Source organism: Tamandua tetradactyla, chromosome 2 (genome assembly GCF_023851605.1).
Source record: "Tamandua tetradactyla isolate mTamTet1 chromosome 2, mTamTet1.pri, whole genome shotgun sequence".
NCBI lineage: Eukaryota > Metazoa > Chordata > Mammalia > Pilosa > Myrmecophagidae > Tamandua > Tamandua tetradactyla.
In genome coordinates, this window is record NC_135328.1 from 180849243 (window position 1) to 180874099 (window position 24857).

The window sequence follows — 24857 nt, forward strand, 5'->3', positions numbered from 1 at the left end:
GGGAGTGAAAACAGTTTGGTGGTTCCTCATAAAGTTAAGTATTAAATTACCATATGACCCTGAAATCCCCTTCTAGGTATATAAGTAAAAATTGAAAGCAGGGACTCAAACAGATATTTGCATAATAATGTTCACAGCAGCATTATTCATAAGTGCCAAAAGGTAGAAGCAACCCAGGTGTGCTGGTTTGAAAGGATGTATGCCCTCTAGAAAAGCCATGTTTTAATCAAAATCCCATTTCATAAAAGCAGAATAATCCCTATTCAATATCGTATGTTTGGATCTGTAATTAGATCATCTCCCTGGAGATATAACCCAATCAAGAGTGGTTGTTAAACTGGATTAGGTGATGACATGTCTCCACCCATTTGGGTGGATCTTGATAAGTTTCTGGAGTCTTACACAAGAGGAAACATTTTGGAGAATGAGTGACTCAGAGACAGCAGAGAAGAACGACATAGCCACGAGAAGCAGAGAGGCCACAAGCCAGCAACCTTGGAGATGAAGAAGGAAAAAGCCTCCCGGGAAGCTTCATGAAGCAGGAAGCCAGGAGAGAAAGCTAGCAGATGACGCCTTGCTCACCATGTGCCCCTCCAGCCGAGAAAGAAACTGTGACTGTGTTCGCCATATGCCTTCTCACTTGAGAGAGAGAGACCCTGAACTTCGTTGGCCTTCTTGAATCAAGGTGTCTTTCCCTGGATGCCTTATTGGACATTTCTATAGACTTGCTTTAACTGGGACATTTTCTCAGTCTTAGAACTGTAAACTAGCAACTTATTAAATTCTCCTTTTTAGAAGCCATTCCATTTCTGGTATATTGCATTCTGGCAGCTAGCAAACTAGAACACCAGATGTCCACGAGCTGATGAATGGATAAGCAAAATGAGGTATATATATACAATGGAATATTATTTAGTCATAGAAAGGATTGAAGTTCTAATACATGCAAAAAACATGGATGGACCTTGACGATATCATGTGGAGTGAAAGAAACCAGACACAAAAGGACAACTATTGAATTACTTTACTGTTATGAATAATTAGAATATGCAAATTCATAGAGCTAGAAACTAGAACATAGGCTACCAGGGGTGGGGGTTGGGGTAGGGAATGTAGAGTTAATGCTTAATTGGTACAGAGTTTCTAATTGGGGTGGTCAAAGTCTTCATAATGGATGATAGTGATGGTAACGCAAATTGTGTATGTAATAACCCCACGGAATCATATATTTAAATGTGGTTAAAAAGGGAAAGTTAGGTTGTATATATGATACTAGAACAAAAATTTAAAAAGTAGTACTTTACAACAGTGAATCCTACTGTAAATGATGGACTTCAGTTAATAGTACAATTATAAATGTTCTTTCATGAATTGTAACAAATGTACCACACTAATATGAGGTGTTAATAATAGGGTGGCATATGGGAATTCTGTAATTTATGCGTGATTTTTCTGTCCTGAATTTTCTAATAATAAAAACAAACAAAAAACCCTCCTACAAAAAACAGAAGGGAAAAATTTTTAATCAGTTTTACTGGAGAGCAGTGCCCAGAGTTTGGATAAAGCAGATTGGGGAAAATGGGAAGAGCAGCAGCTGCCCCAGTGATGCCAGGCTAAGACAGCCAGAGGTGACCAGCAGGGACCAGGGCTTAGATGTTAGTTGAGTATTAGAGAGGTGTCTGGCCTTTGCAGGTTGGAGAAGAAAAAAATATTTCCTTGCTCTTTAGTGCATAAACAAAACTATCTTTCCTGGCATCTGTGTGTAGCTGGGTTCCCAATCATGGGGCCTGTGGGTAAAGAAGGGGGATTGGTAGAGGGAGAAGTATCCCCTGAAGTGGAGGAGCAGGGCACGGCCTTGCAGAAAAAGCTGACACATCCAGAGTGGCATGGGGGTCCCAGAAATAAGGGAAGGCCTCTGTTTATATTTCTAAGAACAGGGTCAGCCAATAATGTGAGACTTTGAGGTAATCTTGTAACTTTTCCATGTTCTTTATTTTATTTTCTTCTTTTCCCTTGTCTTTACAGAGAAATTAAAAAAAAAATCCATAGAAAACCTCAATGTTTCATAAAGGAAAAAAAATGGTGAGGCTTTGTCTAGTCTTGACTTATCTGGCAGAGGTGAAAGCCAGTTCGGAAATAGCAGGCAGTGATAGGTGGTCTGATCTGTAAGGCCTAGAGAAAAAAGGAGAGGGGCGTAGCAGGAATCCAGCCCCCAAATCTGTGAGCTCTGCAGTGACAGCACTGTGCCCTGGTAGGACCATGCAGCAGCGGTTCTGTATGATTTGGTGTCCCCTGCCCCATCTCGCCCCAGCCCTCAGGCACCCTGCTTTCCCTTCCCCAACCTCAGCTCCCTAGCTAAGCAGAGAGCTGGACACAGTTGTGGGTAACCATCTTTATTCTGATGAGTCCCCAGCCCTTCAGGGCAGGGAAAAAGAGGTTGGGTGGGATCTGTGCTGCAGGGACTGCAGGAAATCCAGGAACTTCAGCCCAGAGTGTGGCCTGGAGAAAGATGTTCAGTGGTTCCCCTGGCTGTGGATGGAGGTACCACACCAGATGGGGTCACTTGGTCTCCACCTCAAAATTTACCTCTGAGTCGATGAGGGAGGGAAGTCGGACTCCAGCGAGAGGGTGGAACCCTGGAACCTGCTCTTGCTCTTGGATTTGGTCTCTGAGGCGCTGGATTTCTAGGCGTTGCATTTCGATAATTCTTCTGGTTTCTTCTTGCTCATTTAGTCTCCTGGTGGGAGCGATGCCAGTCACGTCTCTGCTAGGCACTAAGAGGAAAAGAGCAGGACTAATGGGAGTCTGTTCCTTGGACTGCTGCCAAGCTTCTTCGAAACCAACCTATCCTCCCTCCCTCCCTTAAACATTTATTGAGCATCTACTATGGGGCAGACACCTGATTCAGTCACTGGGGATACAGAGATCAGATGTTTTACTGTCTATCAGAGAGATGGAGAAATGAACAAATCCACTTCAGAGGGAAGTAAGGTTAATGCTGAACACAGTCCCAGTCCAGCCTCTCTCCTGAGCCCCCCAATCTGCCTGCTCTGAGGCTCTGTCCAGTGAAGGCTGCTAATTCTTCCATTCCTGATGCCCCCAGGCAGGGTGGCACTCTCTTGGTAACCAGTGTTAGTTTCCCAGTCCCCAGTCTTCCCCTCAATGTAAAACTCTCTACTCCTCATGTGGCCACTCTCTCATGTTCCTTGAAGACTTCTCCCCAGACCCTCAGTTATCTTCCCTGTCTCAACATCAATGTCCACGCTCATCTGATTCTCTGGCCTTATGATGCAGACCTCCCAGCATTAATGACTGTGGTGGCCTGAAGTTGTATGTATCCCAGGAAAACATGTTCTTAAATCTAATCCATTCCTGTAGGTGTAAACCCATTGTAAGTAGGACGTATTGATGGGGCTACTTCACTTAAGGTATGACCCACCTCAATCAAGATGAGATTTAACCCTATTACTGGAGTCCTTTATACATGGAATGAATTCAGAGAGAGAGAAAGAGAGAAAGCCACAGCAAGAAGCTAAAGCAATGAAATGTGGAAAAGAAGGGAGAGACCAGTAAATGCTGCCATGTGCCTCGCCATATGGCAGATGAGCCAAAGATTGCCAGCAGCTAGTCTTTGGGAAGAAAGTATTGCCTTGATGATGCCTTGATTTTGATATTTTCTCAGCCTCAAACTCTAAGCTAATAAATTCCCATTGTTTAAGCCTACCCATTACATGGTACTGTTTTAAGCAGCCTAAGAAACTAAAACAATGACTTTGATGTCCAACGCCATGCCACTTCTGGCTCCCCACTCCCTCATCACCAGGTTGCCGCATCTTTTAAATCTTTCACTCTAGTCCTCCATTCTCTGATCACAACCTCTAATTTCCTTAGGCTCAAGACACCTTCTCTTTGACTGAATTGGGACCTCTTCTTCCTGGACAACTCCATTTTTTACCTACCAGTTGGCCTCCTTTAGATTCACTCCTTCTCTATTCAGTTAGACCCATAGTGAGTTTCTTCAGCTATTTTCTTGATAGGACCCGCAGTATTCCAGTTCCTTTGTCCTTCTGTCCCGTGTACCTACACAGCTCAAACCTGAGATAATCCAACCATTCATGTCTATACTTGCACATCTGGACTGCTGTGCACTAGGAGAAAAAGTGGGATTCAAATTCACGGTCTTCAGCCTCAGCTGAATGTTTTGTCCATAGTCAGAGAACTCTCCCATTCTCCACAGCAGCATTTCTGAAATTTAGCCTCTATCCTATATCCTCTGTCCCACTCTTACAGATGACTTTGCCACCTGCTTTACTGAGAAACTAAGTCTCCAATTCCATGATCACAGTTAAAGTTCTCTCAGTGGAAGAGGGGATCCTGTTTACTGCAAACCCTTTTCCTTGTACATCTTGGGGAAAAACTAGAAAAGAACAGATATTTGGGACCTGGAACGGAAAGAGTTTCAAAGAGAGTTGGCCAGCAGCCAGTGTTGCTTTTGGCCTCTAACTTGTCTGATGGAGCCAGCATTCAAAGAGTACTTAGCTTATCCCATCCTTCTTTCCAGAGGTCTGGACTTCTACCTCTGTTCCTTAACTCTTCTGCAATTTCTATGCTCTTGATTTTTAACTATTTTTTTTCTGTTTTGAGGTCTTGGCCCTTCATCTTCCTTCTGTTATTGGATGCCCCTGATAACCACCCGTAGTCAAGCTGTGGCCTGTCTCTGGTGTCCTGGGGAGAGCACGCCCCTGTGGAAGGTACAGCTCACATAGGCTACAAGCCATCCATCTGCTTGGGCCTCTGTTCTCTTCATCATTCACCTCTGTTTAGTTTCTGTTTACCTCTCTACCTGCTCCCTCTCCTACTTCCCTTCTTCTTAGTTACCTGCATAGTCTCTGGGCCATTCTCTGCACCTTCCTTCATAGGCCTGCATACATAGCTACTCACCCCATCACCATCTGGCTTCCCAGGGGACCGAGCCTGGCAATGTTCCAGCACTAAGAATTCTTCCTCTTTCTCCAGTTTGGTGTGGATGGAGGGCCTCTGTGCTGCCACCAGCAGGGCTGGCCACACTTGTCTCTATGCCCCATTGTTTCTCCATGTTTTATAAGGATCTTGATGTAGACTGTAGCTTTAAGACCCACCAGGTTGCTCAATTACAGGGTAATTAAGTGACCTCAGGCTGGGCAGTGGGCTGTGCTGCACAGTCAGGCTCCCCTCCCCCCCCCCCCCCCACATGCAAGGGAGGTGGAGATCAGAGATTGCAGAGCTGCAAGGCAATTCAGGAGTGGCACAGAGCTGCTGGCTGATGAAGGGGCCTCCACAGCGGTAGTCTCCTGGAACATGCTAGGACTGGGTGACACTACCCCATGAATGTTCCCAGGGGTGCTTCTCTGCCTCCTGGTAGACCAGCTTACATGGAAGATGGTCCAGTGGCCCAAGGGAGGACTTTGCCCTTGTTTGCTGGTCGTCTCTCTACCTTGTCTGTGAGCATCTTGAGGGCAAGGGATGTGATTTTCCTCTGTCCCTTCCCTTCACTGGAGTGAAGGGAATTCTCTTCCCATTTCCTTAGATAATGACTTGTCTGCTAACAATACTTTAGTTCAGTTTTGCAGGGTACTCCCTTTGCTGATCCTTGTTCCATGTGCTGTGGTGTGTAAACCCAACTGTCCTTCTCCCTCTATGGCTGCACAAAGTCAGTTCTCTCCTTGTGACCCAAACCTTGCCACTCCTCTCATATCCTCATTCTCCTTTTTGCTCCTTGCTGACCCCAACCTGGCATCTTCCAGATCTGGCCAGTCCCTCTCTCTCTCTGCATCTTACCCACCAGCTTCCTTCAACAGATTAAATTTTGTATTTGTTACCCCCCCCCCCTTATTGGTCTTTTTAAAATTTTTTCCTCCTATACTGGTTTGGAAGGTATAAATTCTTTTCATATTTTTTTAAAAATTAGCTACCCTAAAACAATTAACACACATATTTAACTTAACAGAGTTCAAAGTAAATCAATGTTTTTACCCTCCTGTAAAACAATATAAGGACTTAGAATTCTCTAGCTCAATTTCCTTGGCACCTCCCAGTATTTTAGTTTTATCTTGATGTCTTAACCCACAATTTAGACACTGTTTTATATAAATAATGCTTGCTTAGATTTTACATACTTGCCATTTCCTGACATCATTTCTTCTTGCATTCACACTTTCCTCTGGAATATTTTTTCTTCTTCCTGAAGTATATTCTTTAGAACTAAAGTTCCATTAATAAGGATTTGTTGATGACAAATTATTTGTTAGAATTTTTTCCTTTGGCCCCATTTTTAGAAGACAGTTTCACTAGTTATAACTCAAGGGGACAGTTATTACCTCTTGGCACTTTGAACATATCATTTCACTATTTCGTGCCTATGCTGTTGCTATTATTGAGAAGTCAGATATTAATTGAATTGTTATATCTTTGTGTGCAATCTATCTGAGCACTCTGGCTGCTTTTAATATCTTCCCTTTGTCTTTGAAGTTCTGCAGTTTAAATGTGAGTTTTTTCATTTATATATGGCTTCCTAGTCTGACAATTGACATCATTCATCAATTCTGAAAAACTCTCAGATATTCTTTATTGCGATTTTGCCTCTCTTCATTCTCTCTTTCTTCTTTCTGTAACTTCAGTTAGATGTGAGTTAAATTATCCTATTCTCTTTGTCTTTTTCTATATATTTGTCCCTCAGGGCTGCAATCTGAGCAATTCTTTTATTCTAATCTTCATTCTTTTCTTTTATGAATTCTCTCTTGAGATATGTCTATCTATTGTTCAGTCTGTCCAGGGTTAGAATTAGGGTGATGGCTGGCTAATGAGCAAAGGACAAATTCCAGAGAACAGTTAGGATGCAAAGAGGCACAGAGAAAAATATCTCTGAGGAAAACAGAAGTAAACAACCTCCGGTGGTAGTAAATAGCACCTGGCACCTGAAGGAGTTATCTAGGATCAGCCTTCAGCAAAGGAGGCAGAGGGAGAAAGCAATAAAATAACTAACAGAAAATTATAATAGGAACAGAAAAACTACAAAAGCAAATCTTTCCCACAGTATTGCATGCCTTTGGCCTCTATCCTCTTTCTATTCTTGCAAGAATGTCCACACATTTTTCTCATGTGTATACTAAATAAATTTCTACCTGCTTGCTTAATCTGTGCTGTGCCCTAGAAGTCTTTGTCATGGCATAGCCAAGAATGTAGAAGCCCAAATCTGGCAATACATTCAATTTATACTTTCAATTATTACAGTTTTCATTTCTAGAAGTTTTATTTGGTTCGTTTTTCAAGTCTGCCTATTCAATTTTGGGAGACTTTTATTCTTTTGTCTTATTTTCAAATTTCCTTTTTATTTCTTTTTTCATATTAAACATTCTTATTTTAATAATTCTACTATCATTATCATTGTGGTTTTATTCTGTACTTTGTCTCTGTTACATTTCATTCATGGTGATTTATTTACTTTTGTATTAAGTGATTTTTGACTGAGTACATGTTCCTTGGAACATTATCTGTGGGAACTCTGAAACTTGGGTTTAAAATGTACTCTTCCAGAGAGAATCTGCATTTGTTTCTGCTAGGGACCTGGGACACTACCAGCTTGTGGGTATTTTAAATTAAATTTTCAGTTAGGGTTGCTTTGAGCCACAAATTTATTGTAAATTCTAAACTTTGAATTTGCCTGGATATGGGCTTTGAGTGAGAGTGAGAAATCATATCCCTTATGTTTCTTCTCTTTCATTTAGTGTGAAGGCTGATACATGCTTATCTCAAATATTTCCCTCTGCAATGTATGTTTTGCCTCTTAGTTCACGTATATTTTCCTAATTCATTCTGTATTGCTTTGACTCAGATTTTCCTTTACTTTTATTTCTTTTTTTATTGCTTTGACTCAGATTTTCCTTTACTTTTATTTCTTTTTTAAAAAATATGTCTACAGTAGCAAACTGGAATTGGAAAGCAAGCATGCTTTTCCTAATGATGTATTTTCTTAACTTAATTACTATTATTTAGCAAGTCATATATGCCTACAGTTTAAAGGGTCAAATAACCACATAAGGCTTGCAAATAACGATAATTTTCCATTTCACCCTCCCTCCATTTCCCACCTCTCAGAGGCAACAATTTTAATTATTTTAGCTAAGTCCTTTGGTATCAACTTCCACACTTTGATTAGCATGTTTATATGGCTGCTTTGGTTTATCATTTTTACACATTATGTATTTAGTTCTCATTGTGAAACATAAGAACTTAGCTTTCCTTTAGCCCCCTACTATCCATGCATAATTCCTGCCATCTTTTGAATCCTGAGCAGATCAATAGTCAGAATTTACATTATTATACCTCATATAACTGCTGTCACAGCTGAGCCACACAGTATACAATGATTACTTTTCCTTTCCTGCATAAATTTGCTTTCCCTGGAATTAATATATGCTTTGTTTTATCATTTCCTTAATTTTATATGTACATATTGCTAATTCAATCTTAACTCTTTAGTAGTTGTGTAAATAGTCTCTCATTAGATATTAGAGATGCTATCAGGTTCATCTTCTCCAATTGCTTCTGACCTACCCAATCTAGATGGGTTGCTTCATAGTCCTTTGGCAGGGCTGTTATCTGGGGATCTCCCCTCGCAATCATCTTAGGGATTTCTTTCTTTCTCTCTTGTTTGATTGTCCCGTTTCTTGAATCCTATGTCTTCTCTCTTGGCTTACTCCCTTGCTTTGGTGAAGAATATCCATTAGTAGCTTCCTGAGAAAGGGTGAATGGGAGATGTGCTGGTTTGACGTTGTTATGTACCCCAGAAAAGTTATGTCTTTTTCCTGCTCCAATCTTGTGGGGACAGCTATGTTTCCTTTAATCCTGATTCTATTGATTGGACTGCTTCTATGGAGATGTGACACACCCAATTGTGGGTGTGTCCTTTTGAATAGATGGAGATATGATACCACCCATTCACAGGTGGGCCTTGATTAGTTTACTGGAGTCCTTTTTAAAAGGGGAAACATTTAGAGAAACCTCAAATGCAGACGCTTAGATAACAGTTGCTTCAGAGCTGACAGAGATGCAGATATTTGGAGATGCTTGGATTGTTGACAGAGCAGACACCTAGACATGGATGTCTGGACATGCAGAGCCCAGCACATATCATCATGCACTTTCCCATGAAATGTAAAGCAAGCCAAAACCCAGGATTGTGTCCCAGAGGAGCTAAGTGAAGGCCCACAGACACATAGAGAGGAAACCACTGGCAACAGACGCTGGAAGCAATGGAACGAGGAACAAGGACCAGCAGACTCCAGCCATGTGCCTTCCCATGTGACAGACATTGGCTTTTCTTGAGTCAAGGTATCTTTATCTGGATGCCTTAGTTTGGACATTTTTATGGTCTTAGAACTGTAAACTTGTAACTTAATAAATTCCCTTTTTACAAGCTGTTTCATTTCTGGCATATTGCATTCCAGCAGAATTAGGAAACCAAAACTGGAGGTAAATTTGTTGAGACCCTTGTATATCTGAAAGTGTCTTAATTCCACTCATGCTTGATTGATTGATTGACTGCATCTAGAATTCTGGTGGGAAATATTTTCCCTTGGAAGAGTAAAGGTATTTCTTTGCTCTCTTCTAGCTTCCAACTGTTGTTGAGAAGTCCAGTGCAATTTGGACTGTTGATTCTTTGTATGAAACCTTCCCACCACCCAACATTTAAGCTTAGAGAATTTTTTCATCATACTCTGGTATTCTGAAATTTCATTATGTTGGAACTCTGGTGTGGATCTAATTTCCGCCACTGAGTGTATAACAGAAGAATCTAACAGCTTCTTCAACAGACTATACTTCATTTTTTTAGCTGTACCTTCACCTGCCAGAGAGCTGCTAATTCCTGAACATTTTGAGGCCTCTATGGTATACGTTAAGTTTCTTCTCAGTTCCATACTTCTGGCTTAGGATTCAAGTTTCTCGAGTTTATGAAGTGAGTTATCATTCATTCATTCATTTTTTAGCTTCCAAAACGATGTGGCTGTTGTTTCCTTTTGGGCTCTCTTTGTTCTTATGGTTTATTTATGCCATTTTAGTAGGTTTTCAGTTAGCCACCTTTATATCAAAAGATCTAATGATATTGTTTTAATAATTAAAAAAACAAGCAGATGTGTCTATTAGCTCTATTAGTTAACTACTATCTGAATGAAAGCTTAATATAAATGCTGCTAAAACTAAAATAGTGGCTTGGGTATGATAACCTCTCATGTTCAAATAAAGAATTCCTAAAAACCAATTGAATCAGTCAATTCCTTGGACAATTTGGGGATGTACACTATAAGTTAACTCATCTTTGTGGGCCCATGTTCAAAGGCAGAGGTCAGACTTAGGCTATTCCATAGTTAAGGCAGCAAATATAATAATTGGTAATATCTGTTTCAATAGTTTGAAATGAAATCTTCCTTGACTAAAACTAGATCACAAAAATGATAGGATGTTTGGTTTGTTTCAAAATAATCCAGAGTTGGGGTGGAGGTATGTAGGAATGGGTACTGATGAAACAAGAATGACAGAGGTTGATAACTGCTGGAGTTGGGAGATGGATTCATGGGAGCTCATTAGGCTTTTCACTCTATTTTTGGATATGCTTGAAAATTTCCATAATGGTAATAAAAAGAACCTGGCTAAACCATACAGCATCCTGAGAAGGTCTTAACTGAGTATTTGCTAGGAAGCTTAAGCAGATTTGAAACATTTTTTAGAGGTGTTTTGCAATTTTTCACCGGTACACCCATGTGTTACCTCCAAGAGAATATGGTTTCATCTCAAGCTAGTCAGGTATCTCAATCTTCATAACATATGCTGAAATGTTAGTTCTTTAGACCTAATATTGCCCCTTCAGATACTACTCAGAGGATTTACTATTGTCTTAACCTCTCTACAACTCTAACCAAAGAGGCATGTGAGACAACAAATAGATCCATACATCCATACATACTTAAATTATGAAACAGTTTAAGACTCTAAGAAGCTGCAAAAATAGTATGAAAAGTTCCTGTGTACCTGTCAATCAGCTTCTTCCAATGATAGTATCTTACATAACCACAGTACAAGAGATAACTGATATTTGAATGACCCAATCCACAGCCATGGGATGCTTTAGTTCATCAAGGTCACTAAGCTTTATTCTTGATTGTAAACCATCAGAAAGCAATATACTTGAATTATGCAGCCTTGATTTTCTATAGAAATGCCTTATATATTCTTAATTTTTATTGACTGCCCAGAGAAGAAAAGGACATCTGAAAAATATTTTGTTATTGTCTGAAAGCTTGGAGCTAAAGACTTCAATATGTTATACAATATCTCTTTTGTAAAGATCCATGTGATAAGTTTCTCATAGAATTTAGTGCCAAGAAAGGTTTGTTTCTCCAGAATAAACTTCCTTTTACCATACAATGAGAACTGTATGACCTATCATATTTCTTTATTTTCCTTTTTGCCTTGGTTGTTAGAAATTCAGAGCAATTTTAGGCTGTAATTACAGTAACTAACTCATTTAATGTTTCTTACATAATTTCCCCTTTCCCTTTAAATAGTTTCTGATCTTTATTTTAATTTTCCAGGTCTCTGATCCCTTATCCATATTTTTAAAATGCAAAAAGCTCTAAAAATGGAAAGCTTTTTAGACCCACAAAGCTTAGTGTGAGTAGTCATGTTTCACTACAGAAACACTAACATGTTTGACTTTAGTGCACTGCCTCAGACCCCTCCGGGGATGTTATGTAATACACAATATGTATGGTCTACCCTTCCTAAAGTTCGAGAAATATTGTATTCTGAAATATTGCTAACTGCAAGGGTTTTGGATAGGGGATTGTGGACCTGTGAGTATGTAGTAGAGGACATTGAATGTAGTAACGTTCTCCTAGATTTTGAAGCAAAGGCATGTGGCATTAAGAGGCTCCCAGAAGGCCAGGGGATAAATGTGACCTGAGGAGGAAGCCTCAGAGAAGACAGCCTTGGAAGCCAAAGTGGAACATGGCTCATGGCTGTCATCGATCCCCTGATTCCCATGTTCAATCTCCCCTGGAGACTTGTGACATTACCTGTCTCTGGACCATCTTGTGGATGGCTTTTCTTGGCCAGCTTTAGGGCTGCATCAAGGTCATAAACTTGGGAGCGCGTCAACTTCAGTTCCCTGCGGAGCTCATTAATTTCCTTGATCAGGGAGACATTTTCCTGCAGAAAAGAAGGAAGACAGAGTGAATCTGGACTGGGGAGCAGTGGGCATATGGCCTGCACTAGGTTGGGGCTGTGGGTGTGGGGAATGGCAGAGATGGGCCTGGACCCACATTCATTCTCCGGGTCTTCTGTTGGGCAGGAGCCTTTATCCCAGCTCACGACTCAGCCTCTTGAGATACCAATTAACTTACCTTCAGGTGGACTCTGGTAAATTAAGATACAGACACTGTACACTATCCCCATCCATCTATGTTCTTTTCCCCATCAAAGGCCACAGTAGCAACAATATCAATTTTCTAAGTACTTTATATGAATTTGATGCATTTAAGTATCACACTAACTCTAGGGATAGATAATATTACAATCTCAATTTTACAGAGGAGGAAACTGAGGCACAGAGAGGTTATGTAACTTGTACACAGATAGCAAGTGCCAGAGCTGGGGTTCCACTCAACAGTGAGTTCCTAAGAACTGTGCTATACTTTATTCACCTTTCAAATTCATTTGCTGATCTTACTTTTATAACATACCTACTAAGTCCTTGAGATGCAGGCATACAGAAGACATGGTTCCTGTCCTCAGTGGCATGTGGTTTAGTGAGGACCAGAGAAAACTAAACATAACTTACATCTGAGAATACCACATCTTTTGTTTGTGTTTCAGAAATATTCATCCATCTATCCATCCATCCAATATTTATTGAGTACCTCTTATGTGCCTGACCCTGGGGTAGTGAGCAAATAAGACTTGGCCCCTGCTCTTGAAGAGTTTATGTTTTAGTGGAGTTTCTGGGCATAGTTTAGTGTGATGGCCATTTTGCTGACAGAGTAAGGCTCAGAGGAAGGTGTTTATTCCTACCTGTATGACCAGGATGGAATTCTGGGAACTGACCCCTGGGTTGAGGCCTGAAAAAGTTACCAAAGAGAAGGTAAAAGATATTCCAGACAACAGGAACCACAGAAGCAAAGGCACAGAAGTATGATATGGCTAATGGAAAGGGAGGGGGATGGGAACTTGCAACAGTTCCATGTCACTGGAGCACAAAGTGGGAAGAGGAGAGTAGAGAGAGGTGAGGATGAAGAGCTTGCTGGAGGTCAGGTTGTGGGGCCTTCACTCAGGCACCAAGGAGTCTCTTCTTTCTTCTCTCCCAACATCTCAAGTCACTGCCTTCCATTTCACACTCAGCACAAGAGCACCAAGGGTGGCACCATGGAGAGGTGTCCATCACCATGGGCCCAGAGAGACTGGCTGCTTTGCTGGGCCTCTCATTCAATCATGCCCTGAATATCTTATTACTTGTAGCTTCCAATTATGCAGATTGTAGGAAGAGAGTCTGCTGGTCCTCAGGCCAGACCATATTTAAAAGTAACAAGGCCTTTGAGGGCCTGAGTACCAGAAAAAGCCAATGCAGTCCAAATCTACATAAAACTGACCTGTGACAGGGACAGACTGCTTTCATTTGGGACATTACTCAGGAGTGGAGTCAGAGCCCAGAGAATAGGATGACCCAAATATTCTTTGCAACAATCCTTGAAGACAGTTCTCTTCTACAGGGATATGCCTGTGCCCCAGTTGAGACACCCAACAGATTCTTTTCTTCCAGAGCCTCTTTATTTAAGCATTGATCTATACCTTCAGATCTTTCAGTATGTCACTCATTAAAAAAAAAAATTATCTCCTTATGGATGAAATGCCCAATTATTATTTCTAATCCCTTGTTCTCCAGGCTAGGCCTTGTGCATGTTTTTCTGTAAGTCAGTAGGTTTTCTCCATCTGATCTTTTACTCTTTTACCCAATCTAGGATTAGATGGGTTCAAATCTTCCACATTTCCATTCCAGTGCTACACATGTTTGTCTTCTCTGCAGTAAACCCCCCCCCCCCTCCCCCCCACCCCGCTTGTTTTCTCCCCGGCATTTCTCTATGTTGACTTTTTTTTTTTTTAAAGAGAGAGGGAGGAAGGGAAGGAAAGACAGAGAGAAGGAAGGAAGGAAGGAAGGAAGAAAGGGAAACATCTTTAAACATTTTCTTGTTTTATTGTATTTTGTTTGTTTTTTACATGGGCTGGGGCCGGGAATCGAACCGAGGTCCTCCGGCATGGCAGGCAAGCACTTTGCCCGCTGAGCCACCGCGGCCCGCCCCTCTCTATGTTGACTTTAAATCATGGCATGGCCAATACAATATTTATAGGGCTCTAAGATCCTTGGCCATTGACCTGAATGTAAGAAGTGATAAATGTTTGTGAAATAGATAAACAAATGAATAATGAATGCAGTCAATACCAAATTGAATAGGAAAAGATTTTTATCAATAACGAAGTTAGAAACGAAGGCTTGGGGTAAAGGTGGGATAGGGGAGGCCAAGGGAAGGTCTTAGGAGAGCCACAAAGAACTCATGTGCAAACTTGTTCCCTTGGGAGTCTCTCTCCACTCCTCTTCTTCATCAGTTGCACTTTACTTCACTTCTCTTGACTCATTCAATAAAGCAGTTAAGGATCATAATAAAGACTAGAAACTGAAAGTATCATTTTCCCAGGCTTCTCAGTTTACATCTTTAATTACTTCCTCTTCTTGGTCATCTTCATCCATTTTGTCACTGAAGCCTATTGATTTCGTGTCTTAAATGAATCTCATGTTCATCTTCCTGTTGTAAATGAGCATTTATATAATAACCTGAAGCTCTCAGCTACCCTCCCTTCTACTACTGCAATGGCTCCAAGTGGAGATCCTGCCCCAGTTTCTCTCCAGCCCCTCCACTCTCCACCCTCTACAGCTCTGTCCCCACAACTGGATTTCTGGTGCTGGCACCTTTTAATGCGACTGCCTGTTTCTTACCCTGCTGCCTGTCTTTGACCCCTCTATGATGCCTGTCACTTAAAATGCACTTCCATGACTTAATCCTTCTTAGAGTGTGACTGAGATTCAAGATTTAACCCAGCCAAGATTTCCTTGTTCTGTCTATCCATCAAAAAAAAAAAAAAAATCAACCGAGAACCAGTTCCCGAAAACGTACATGTATTGGACACTGTGCCAGACATGGGAGGTCCAACTTGGATCTAAGGTGGAGAGATGTGATAAGATGCAGAGAGAGGAAGTATTGTGCCAGCAGTTGGTCCAGGAGTGGTGCCATCTCAGTGTGAGGAAGGCCCCAGAGAGGCAGAGGACCCAGAGGACTGTTCTAAACCCAGAAGGAGCAAACAGAATTTGCGGCACCAAGAGCTTGATAACCGTATTCACAATAGTACTGATAATTGCAAGGATTAACTAGATCCCTGAAATGTATCAAACATTTTGCACACATTATCTCATTTAAATCTTTACATCAGCCTCATGAGGAAGTATCAGACTTATTTTCATATGAGAAAACTGAGGCAGTGCATCAGTGGTAGAGCTGGGATTTGCATCCAGTCGAGCCCATCTTCAGAGTCCTTTGCTCCTCTATGGCTGCCGCCTCCAGGCTCTTTGTTCTCACTGCCTGTTTGTGTCATTTCCATTCCAACACCACACATAGCATGGCAGCTAAGGAAGGCCCAATAGATACATACAAGCTGGACTTCCCAAAGAGTGTTTCCCTGCTTGGCTTGTGTTCTGACATCAGAGGTCATATGAGGTCATCTGACTGTGCTTTGGGTAGTTTTGTGAATTAAAAATGTAACTGGAACAGGCTTGCCAAGTCTTCTATCTTTCTCTGGTCAGAATGGCTTACTAAAAGCCCCTCCAATCCTCTGAGTCCCACCCAGCTAGCTAATTTGTTGCAAGGAAAATCGGACCTGAGGTCTATCAAATACCAAGTCCTGAGGTATGTAAGTGAGAGTGGCTGGTGAACATTAAAGTCTGTTTACATAAAAAGCTTTCTAAATACAGCTCTATGCCAAGCTGTCCAGGACAAACTGTGTATGAGATCAATGCCAGGGGGCCCAGACAAAACCATGGATGATCCTGGCACACCTTTCACAGACATCTACATAGGATGGAGAAGGGAAAGGGATGCTCTATAGCACCCCCTACAGGCCTACCCTGGGTTGACGTCTATAAGAATACGGTGGTGTGAGGAAAATCAGGCAACAGATTTATTTTGTGGATTTGGAAGTCTTGCATCAGTGGAGCTTTCTGGAACCCACAATCAATGGCATTATCATCTGCTTAACTATACAAACAAACTATCTTGGAACGCTTCTTCATTCCTTGTTCAACCTTCTCTCCTGCTCAACCTGACATTTCTATTCATCTTTTCTACTCTAAATGTCTTAGACATTAAGACAGCATACCTAGACCCTCCCCTTCCAAACAAAGATAACACACCTGCCTATTAAAAAGACCTTAGGTAGATTCTGTGCATGAGATAACATTTTAATCTCTTGGTGTGGCCTAGAAGGCACTTTTTTTTTTCAGTATACTTTTTTTTTTATCATCACAATTGAATTTTTTTTGAAAATAATATATACACAAAAAAGCAATAAATTTCAAAGCACATCATAACAATTAGTTGTAGAACAGATACCAGAGTTTGGTATGGGTTACAGTTTCACAATTTTAGGTTTTTACTTCTAGTTGCTCTAAGATAATAGAGACTAAAAGAAATATCAGTATAATGATTCAGCACTCAAATTCATTTATTAAACCCTACCTTTTCTGTATAACTCCATCACCTTTGATCTTTATCCCACTCTTTTGGGCTGTACCCATTCTAACTTTTTCATGTTGGGAGGGGCTGTAGACAATACGGGATAGGGGGATGGAACCAGTTGATGTTAGAAAGCACTTTTTGACATGACCCTAAACTACCTGTGTTCCAATGGGTTCTTTCTCTTTGACCCCCATGTCTGCTAGCTGAGATGACCCACAGGCCTCCAGATACTCCATAGGCCTCACTCCTCTCTGTCTTTCTTCAAGTTGTTCCCTTTGCCGGGAAAACTCTTCCCCCAGCTGCTCCCTGACCACCCTCTTCTCACGCTTCAAGGTCCAGCTCAAATGTTAAGACATAATGGAGCCCATAGTACTAGATAATCTAGCAGTGATTATTTGTACAGGTATACTCTACTGTATTGTGCCTCACTTTCTTTGCAAACTGCAAGTCTGTGGCAACCCTTCATCAAGTAAAGTTATTAGCACCGTTTTTCCAACAGCATGTGCTCAATTTGAGTCTTTGGGTTAATGGCAATTCTTGCAATATTCCAGACTTCTTCATTACTATTATATCTGTTACGGTGATCTGTGATCAGTGATCTACGATGTTACTATTGTTTTTGTTTGGGGAAGCCATGACCATGCCCATGTAAGATGGTGAACTTAATAAGTGTTACCTATGTTCTGACTACTACACTCACCAGCCACTCTCATCTCTCCCTCTCCTTGGGCCTTCCAGTTGCTTGAGGCACAATAGCTTTAGGTCAATGAATAGTCCTTTAATAGACTCTTAGTGCTCAAGTGAAAGGAAGAGTTGCACGTTTCTCACTTTAAAACCTAGAAATGATTAAGCTTAGTGAGGAAGGCATGTTGAAAGCTGAGCTAGGCTGAAAGCTAGGTCACTTGTTCCAGTTAGCCAAGTTGTGAATGCAAAGGAAAAGTTCTTGAAGGAAATGAAAAATGCTACTCCAGTGAGCAGACGAATGATAAGAAAGCGAAACAGCATTATTGTTCATGTGGAAAAAGTTTTAGTCGTCTGGATAGAAGATCAAACCAGTGACAATATTCCCTAAAGCCAAAGCCTAATCGAGAGCAAGGCCTAATTCTCTTCAACTCCATGAAGGCAGAGAGAGGTGAGGAAGGAAAGGATTCACCATTCATGATTCATGGGTGGAGGTACAAATATCAACATTTACGCGTAGTTGGAAGAAGTCCATGGATGACTTTGAGGGGTTCAAGACTTCTGTGGAGGGAAATAATGGCAGATATGGTAGAAATAGCAAGACAATTAGAATCAGAAGTGGAGCCTGAAGATTTGACTGAATTGCTGCACTCTCAAGATAAAACTTGAATGGATAAGAGCTGCTTCCTATGGGTGAGCAAAGAAAGTAAGTTCTTGAGATGGAATTTATTCCTAGTGAAGATGTTGTGGATATTGTTGAAATGACAATAAAGGATTTAGAATATTACATAAACTTCACTGATAAGGCAGTGGTAGAGTTTGAGAGGATTGACCCCAATTTTGAAAGAAGTACTATGGGTAAAATGGTATCAAACCGCATTGCATGCTACGGATAAATCTTTTGTAAAAGGAAGAGTCAGCGGAAACAGAAACTTCATTGTTGTCTTATTTTAAGAAATTGCCAGAGTCACCCCAACCTTCAGCAAACACTACCCTAAGCAGTCAGCAGCGATCAACATTGAGGCAAGACCAGCAAAAACATTACAACTTGCTGAGGGCTCACATAGTGGTTAGCATTTTTTAGCAATAAAGTGTTTTAAAATTAAAGTATGTACATTGTTTTTTTGAGATAATGCTATTGCATATTTAATAGACTACAGCATAGTATAATGTAAACAAAAATTTTATATGTACTAGGAAAACAATTCTTCTGACTTGCTTTATTGCGATAATAGCTTTACTACAGTGGTCTGAGTACAGACTTTGAGACTACCAAAGTATGCCTCAAGTTTCCTATTGTCAGCTTCCTGAGGATAGAAACACCATCATGTTCATTCTGGAATCTTCCATGGCTGATCTAGAGCTTGGCATGTGAGAGGCCGTCAAAAAATGTGTACCCTAAATATTTGTATTTCATATCAATTCTGTTTTTATATCTGCAAGTGTGCTGGAGAATGCACTAGTGGGAAGGCCCCTCGTTCCTGTCTGAATATGCAAATAACTGTGACCCTATTTTTAAAAAAATTTATTTATTAATTAAAAAAAATTTAAGAAACGAACTAAAACATTAACATATATAATCAGTAATTCACAATATCATCACTTAGTTGCATATTCCTCACTTCTTAGAGCATCAATTCAGAAAAAAGAAATAAAAAGACAACAAAAAAAGAAATAAAATGAAAACAGAAAAAGAAAGATTATACATGCCATACCCCTTACCCCTTGCTTTCATTGATCACTAGCGTTTCAAACTAAATTTAACATTTGTTCCCCCTATTAATTATTTTATTCCATATATTTTACTCGTCTCTTGACAAGGTAGATAAAAGGAGCATCAGACACAAGGTTTTCATAATCACACAGTCACATTGTGAAAGCTATATCATTATTCAATCATCCTCAAGAAACACGGCTACTGGAACACAGCTCTATATTTTCAGGCAGATCCCTCCAGCCTATTACATCTTGAATAACAAGGTGATATCTACTTAATGCGTAAGAACAACCTCCAGGATGACCTCTCGACTCTGTTTGGAATCTCTCAGCCATTGACACTTTGTCTCATTTCACTCTTTCCCCTTTTGGTCAAGAAGGTTTTCTCAATCCCTTGATGCTGGGTCTCAGCTCATTCTAGGATTTCTGTCCCACGTTGCCAGGAAGGTCCACACCCCTGGGAGTCATGTCCCATGTAGACAGGGGGAGGGTGGTGAGATTGTTTGTTGTGTTGGCTGGAGAGAGAGGCCACATCTGAGCAACAAAAGAGGCTCTCTTGGGGGTGACTCTTAGGCCTAAATTTTAAGTAGACCTGACCTATCCTTTGTGGGGTTAAGTTTCATATGAACGAACCCCAAGACTGGGGGCTCAGCCTATAGCTTTGGTTGTCCACACTGCTTCTGAGAATATCAAGAATTCAACTTGGGGAAGTTGAATTTCTCCCCGTTCTCATCATTCCCCAAAGGGGACTTTGCAAATACTTTGCCACTCACTGATCGAATCACTCTGGGATTCATCGGGGCATCACTCTGGACAAACCAACAAAATCTCATGTCCTACCTGAGATTCCAAGTACTTACAGTGTTCAATCAAGCTATCTACATAAGTTACATTAGGAAATGCACTAGTCAAAATATAGATTTTGTACCAAATAAACATTTTTTTGCTTTAGTCTCACATATAAGGTGAGATTTTAAAATATTAATTACCATCTATTTTCAGCACCCTGCAGTAATGACATTCCTTAGTTCTTCCTCACACAAAAACACTTTTAAAATTTGTACATTTAGCTGTGACCCTATTTTGTTAGTTATTTTCTAATGAGTTTCTCTCAGATGCCAAGTCTGCCCTGGCATTCCTCAGCCTTTTGGACTGAAGTTCCTGGGCCCTGGTATCTGCAGATGCAGCTCCAGCCAGCTCCTGACCAATGCAAACAGAGGCATCAGAAGCCTGGGACCCACCAGCTTGTGGAAGGGCTGGAATCAATCGTCCTATTTCCTTCCCTTCCCCCCCACTCCCCTCCCATCTAACAAGCATCCCTGGTCCTAACAGCGACTGACTTCTAGGCACTTTTCCAACTGAATTTCCACTATGGTTCCTGCATAGTTTCCTTTGCTTGGAAGAAGGGAAGGGCAATAGCATTTTTGAGCATCTATCCTACATCAGGCTGATTTTAAGATGGCATGAGACCAGCTGTGCCTGGGTCTGGACTGAATTGCAGTGTGCTCTGCCCAGCTGTGTATGAAATGGCCAAATTGGGAGCTTGTTTGTTTCACTCTAACTACCATCTAACCCCATTCAAGTACTCTGTGGCATTAAAGAAATGCAAACATAAAAAAGGTACATGGCTTATAAATGTGATTCTGATGTTCTCTTTTGATATTAATTCATATTAATTGCCTCAGATTATACTGAAACCCAGACTGCAATCTGGCAAAAGAATCCTGACTGGCAGTCCTATCAATACCTTTAAGAAGAGGCGAGGCAGTAATGGGGTCAGGCATTATGAAGCCTTATGAAGGCTCCTGGAAACTGAGTGTGGAGAACTCATTAAAGCCAAGCCTGAAGCTGACTCTTAGAGTGGGTATGGTTAGTCTGGACACAAGAGATGAGGGTAAGGACCCCAGACACCAGAAAAGTCAGAGGAGGCACAGAGAAATGTGTGGTCAGAGCAGACAAGGTCCTCAGCAGGGATCAAGAGGTGTGAACAGCAGAATAAAAAGCAGCAAAACAAAGTAAGGTAAAATAAGAGTTAGAAAAAGAGGAGGGGGGTGGGGAAAGAGTGACTCAGAAGAGCTAAAATGATTTGGACAAAGGTCCAGAGGAAACAGGGGCCAGCGAGAGGAGTGAGGCAGGACGCAGGAGAAAGATGGGGTAGAGACACAAAACAGCAGTGGCTGTGAAGCTAGAGGAAAGAGTATTGGATGGGCATCGGTGGGGCAAAGAGTAGGTGTGGAAGTACCTTGGAAACCCTTTGGTGGGGCTCTGGGCAGTGGTTGCAGCCAGGATGAGCTCTGGGAGGTCAGAGGAAAAGAGAAGCCAAAGAGAAGACATCAGGGAAAGCAAGTGGGTCCCTTGGATATTTGGGAAGCCCTGAGGACAGGAATCTGGGAGGTGCCCTCGATATGCTCTTATCCCTGAGACCCTGGCTCTAGGGAGATGGCTGAGGGCAGCTGTGCAGGTACCTGCATGATGCGAACATAGTCAGTGCGGTGCAGCTCACTCTCTTTGACCACCTTCTTCTTGAGCGTGGCCAAGTTCCTCTCCAGATGCTCCCGCTGACGGGCATACTCTTGCTGCAGGTCTGTGTTCATTCCTGCAATCTCCACCTGGGGGTGGGGTGAGGTAGGGAGGGGGCAGGGTGGACACTCAGCTTGGGAGGGAGACCACGGAGGGGAAGGAAGCAGGGGAAGCAGAGACTGAGCTCACCATGTCTGCCCGCTGCACATACTTCTCAAAGAGACCTCGGATCTTTTCCTTCAGCAGCCGAGGTTCCTGGATATATGCGACACAATTGTGAAGGTCTGTCTTAAATCGTTTAACCAGAGCTTCTAAGTCCCGCTCCTGGAATCAGAGGCATTTACTTCTTAGAACTGTAAACCTCTAGGTGTCAGGGCAGGGACTGCAGGTACAAGTAATGGCAGCAGAATGGGAGAAGAGGACACCTTATCTGGCACTTACAACTGACTGTCAGGAGCCACACTGGGCACAGAGACCTAAATGGACACAGGACTGAGAGATGGATGCACTAAATCTCCTGTGCACCTGGCATGGACAGCCCATGTGGTGCTTCCTATGTAACAGGCTATGCAAGGCTGACTCCTTTCCTGGCTCTGGATTCATTTCAGGGCCCGAAGCCCTAAAAGCTGAAAGGAAGCTTGAGTCATGACCCATATTCTTCTTTGAGGCAAGACAGATGCTATCAGTTCTCTTGTAGGTCCCTGTTATCAGCTCAGACAGTGTTCATCCTTCCTGAAAGTCAAGGGGCACTAAAGGGAAGAATCACAAAACCAGGCAGATTGGCTTATCTGCAAACTTGGCTAGACCCTTCCTCTGCCATCACTCTTCCTCTGTCTCCCCAACTTCTGACCTAGAGAGACTCTTTCCTTCTCCTTGCTCCCATAGGCCTTTAGAATACTCAACAATTTTCTATTGCATTATAATTATTATGCACATGCCACCCAGGTTTTTGCAGGGCAGAATCCCGTGCCCATTTACGTTTGCAACTCTTGGCTTCTAGCATCACCTAGTACAGAGGTGATGTTTAATGTGGAGGGTAGAAACATTCCATCTGATCCAACAAACATCATGGAAGTCCTGTGCTAGGGGGTGAGGGTACTGGCCAATTCTGAACCCAGACCTAGATCCCAGGGCTGTATTATCTGTATGCACTACCTAGCTATAGGTACTGGGTGAAGTTTCTTAACCTCCTAATACTTCCAGCCTTACTTCCCTCATTTATAACATAAAAAGACTGGAATAGGTGATCTTTGAGGCCCTTCTGGCCTTAGTAATTCTCTGGCAGAATTACTACCAAAGGCTTCTGGTAGGTAAGCCTTTAACCACAGAATACAAATAACCTCTTTGAGCATGCTTTTTTCCCAGGACAGCCTGAGGGATATGAATTGGCTTCCCACCTCCTTGATCACTTTACCCAAAGTCATTTCATACTCTCAGGTGGATTCAGTCATGTAAATTTGCATGGGCCTGAAATCAGGCAGTGCTGTGAGTGGGTAAAGAAAGAGATGAAAAATGGGAAATGTATCTCAGCAATGGGCTGCTTCTGTCTTTTAGATGCCAGCTGCTCATTGCAGACAGATGCCAGATCCTGAATCCAAGAGCTGCCATACTCTGAAAAGTCACACACCTTCTGTCTCTCTCTGCGCATCTCCTGATCAGTGGCTTTTAATTTCTGCCACAATTCTGTGATGTTCAGCTCCAGCTGCGTGTTTTGTTTATGGAAACGCTCCAGTTCAGCTTCCATCTAAGGGAAAAGAGAGAAGAACAAGAACACAGGAAAAATCGGACTGTTTCCTGATACCAGAGCAATTCTTTTCCAGTTCCCACTTATGTCTCTGAAATGAAACCTTTCTTCTTACTCCTTGTGATCTTAAAAGCTTATTCTCCCACTCCCCACAATCCCCCCAAACTGCCAGTGTTAACCCATCATTTGTTTCTGTGGCCAGACTACAAACAGCTTAGATCTGTCTCTTTTAGTTCCCCTTTTCCTTCAAACATGCTAACTACTTTGTTTCTTGAATTCATCATAAGTTCATAATTGTCTAGTACTGTTACCCCAACTCTAATATAAGTCATGGTTCTGCAGAGAAGCTCCTCCTTTGCCTATTTTGTGAAGTTAGATAAGTGAATCTTGACTCTCTGGGGCCACAAGCCACCAGAGTCAATTCTAAAACAGAAAAGTGTGAGAAAGCAGCATGTAGATATTCCCAATAAAAGACATAAAATAGGAAAGAGGAAGCCAAGAAGGAATTTCAGCCTCATCATTCTGCTGAAAATGTCTTAATTAAGTGTAACTGAGGCGAGTGTCCCATTCTCAAAGGAAAAATAAGAAACCAACAGTGAGCTTCTGAAAGGTATTTTATTCATTGTTGCATTTGTATTAAACAAAGACATGTGAATAACAACCAGAGTTCTCAGATTAGGATGAAACTAGTTGTATGTAAGCTTTTAATCGATCTAATTCCTGCCCAAATGTTTGTGGACACTAGGACTTCTGTTAGTAGAAAGATTCACTGGCTATTTTGGGGTATGGGACAGTTCACTGGGATTTTTCACAGCTGGATGGAATAGTCCCTCTGATTTATCCTTATTTGAAATTTAGTCAGATTTCAAGGTTCCTTCCACTAGGGGGCCCCAAGTGAGTCACATCCACATTCTGGACACTGGAATGGGCAGCTTTTGGAAAAATGTTATCTTCATTATTGGAAGCATTTTGTATAGACAGTAGCTCTTAGACACAATGCCTGACATAAAGAAAGTACTCAATAAGTATTTGTTGGATGGATGGCAGGAGTATTGAGCACAGGGGAGCAACAGTGAGGGAAATGAGGACAGCCTGAAAAAACCTGCCTTCTGGAAGAGGAATGATAAGATGAACGTGCAATGTTGGCAGAACTACGTAGAGCCACCTGCTGGAGAACACACAGCCAGCCAGAATAGGACGACCCTCATAGCTAAAGGAAAAATGTGTCCATTAGGAAGGGCTGGCAAGCTGTCATAAGCACATAGGTATATAAAATTGATCGAGGTAGTTTTTGATTCCAAGAAGCCTCAGGTCCAGGAGGATAA

General features: G+C 41.7%; 1 protein-coding gene across 1 annotated transcript in view; it reads right to left on the minus strand.

Moving 5' to 3' along the window:
• Window positions 1-2006: 2006 nt before the first annotated feature.
• The window catches only part of CFAP57 (cilia and flagella associated protein 57), a 112082-nt gene continuing 89231 nt past the window's right edge, over window positions 2007-24857 (minus strand). The window contains exons 19-23 of the mRNA XM_077149997.1: window positions 23416-23532; window positions 21978-22112; window positions 21734-21877; window positions 12111-12243; window positions 2007-2774 (exon numbers count right to left, since the gene is read on the minus strand). Coding sequence (XP_077006112.1) covers window positions 2560-2774; window positions 12111-12243; window positions 21734-21877; window positions 21978-22112; window positions 23416-23532 — 744 coding nt within the window. The 3' untranslated portion in view covers window positions 2007-2559. The remainder of the gene's footprint in view (window positions 2775-12110; window positions 12244-21733; window positions 21878-21977; window positions 22113-23415; window positions 23533-24857) is intronic.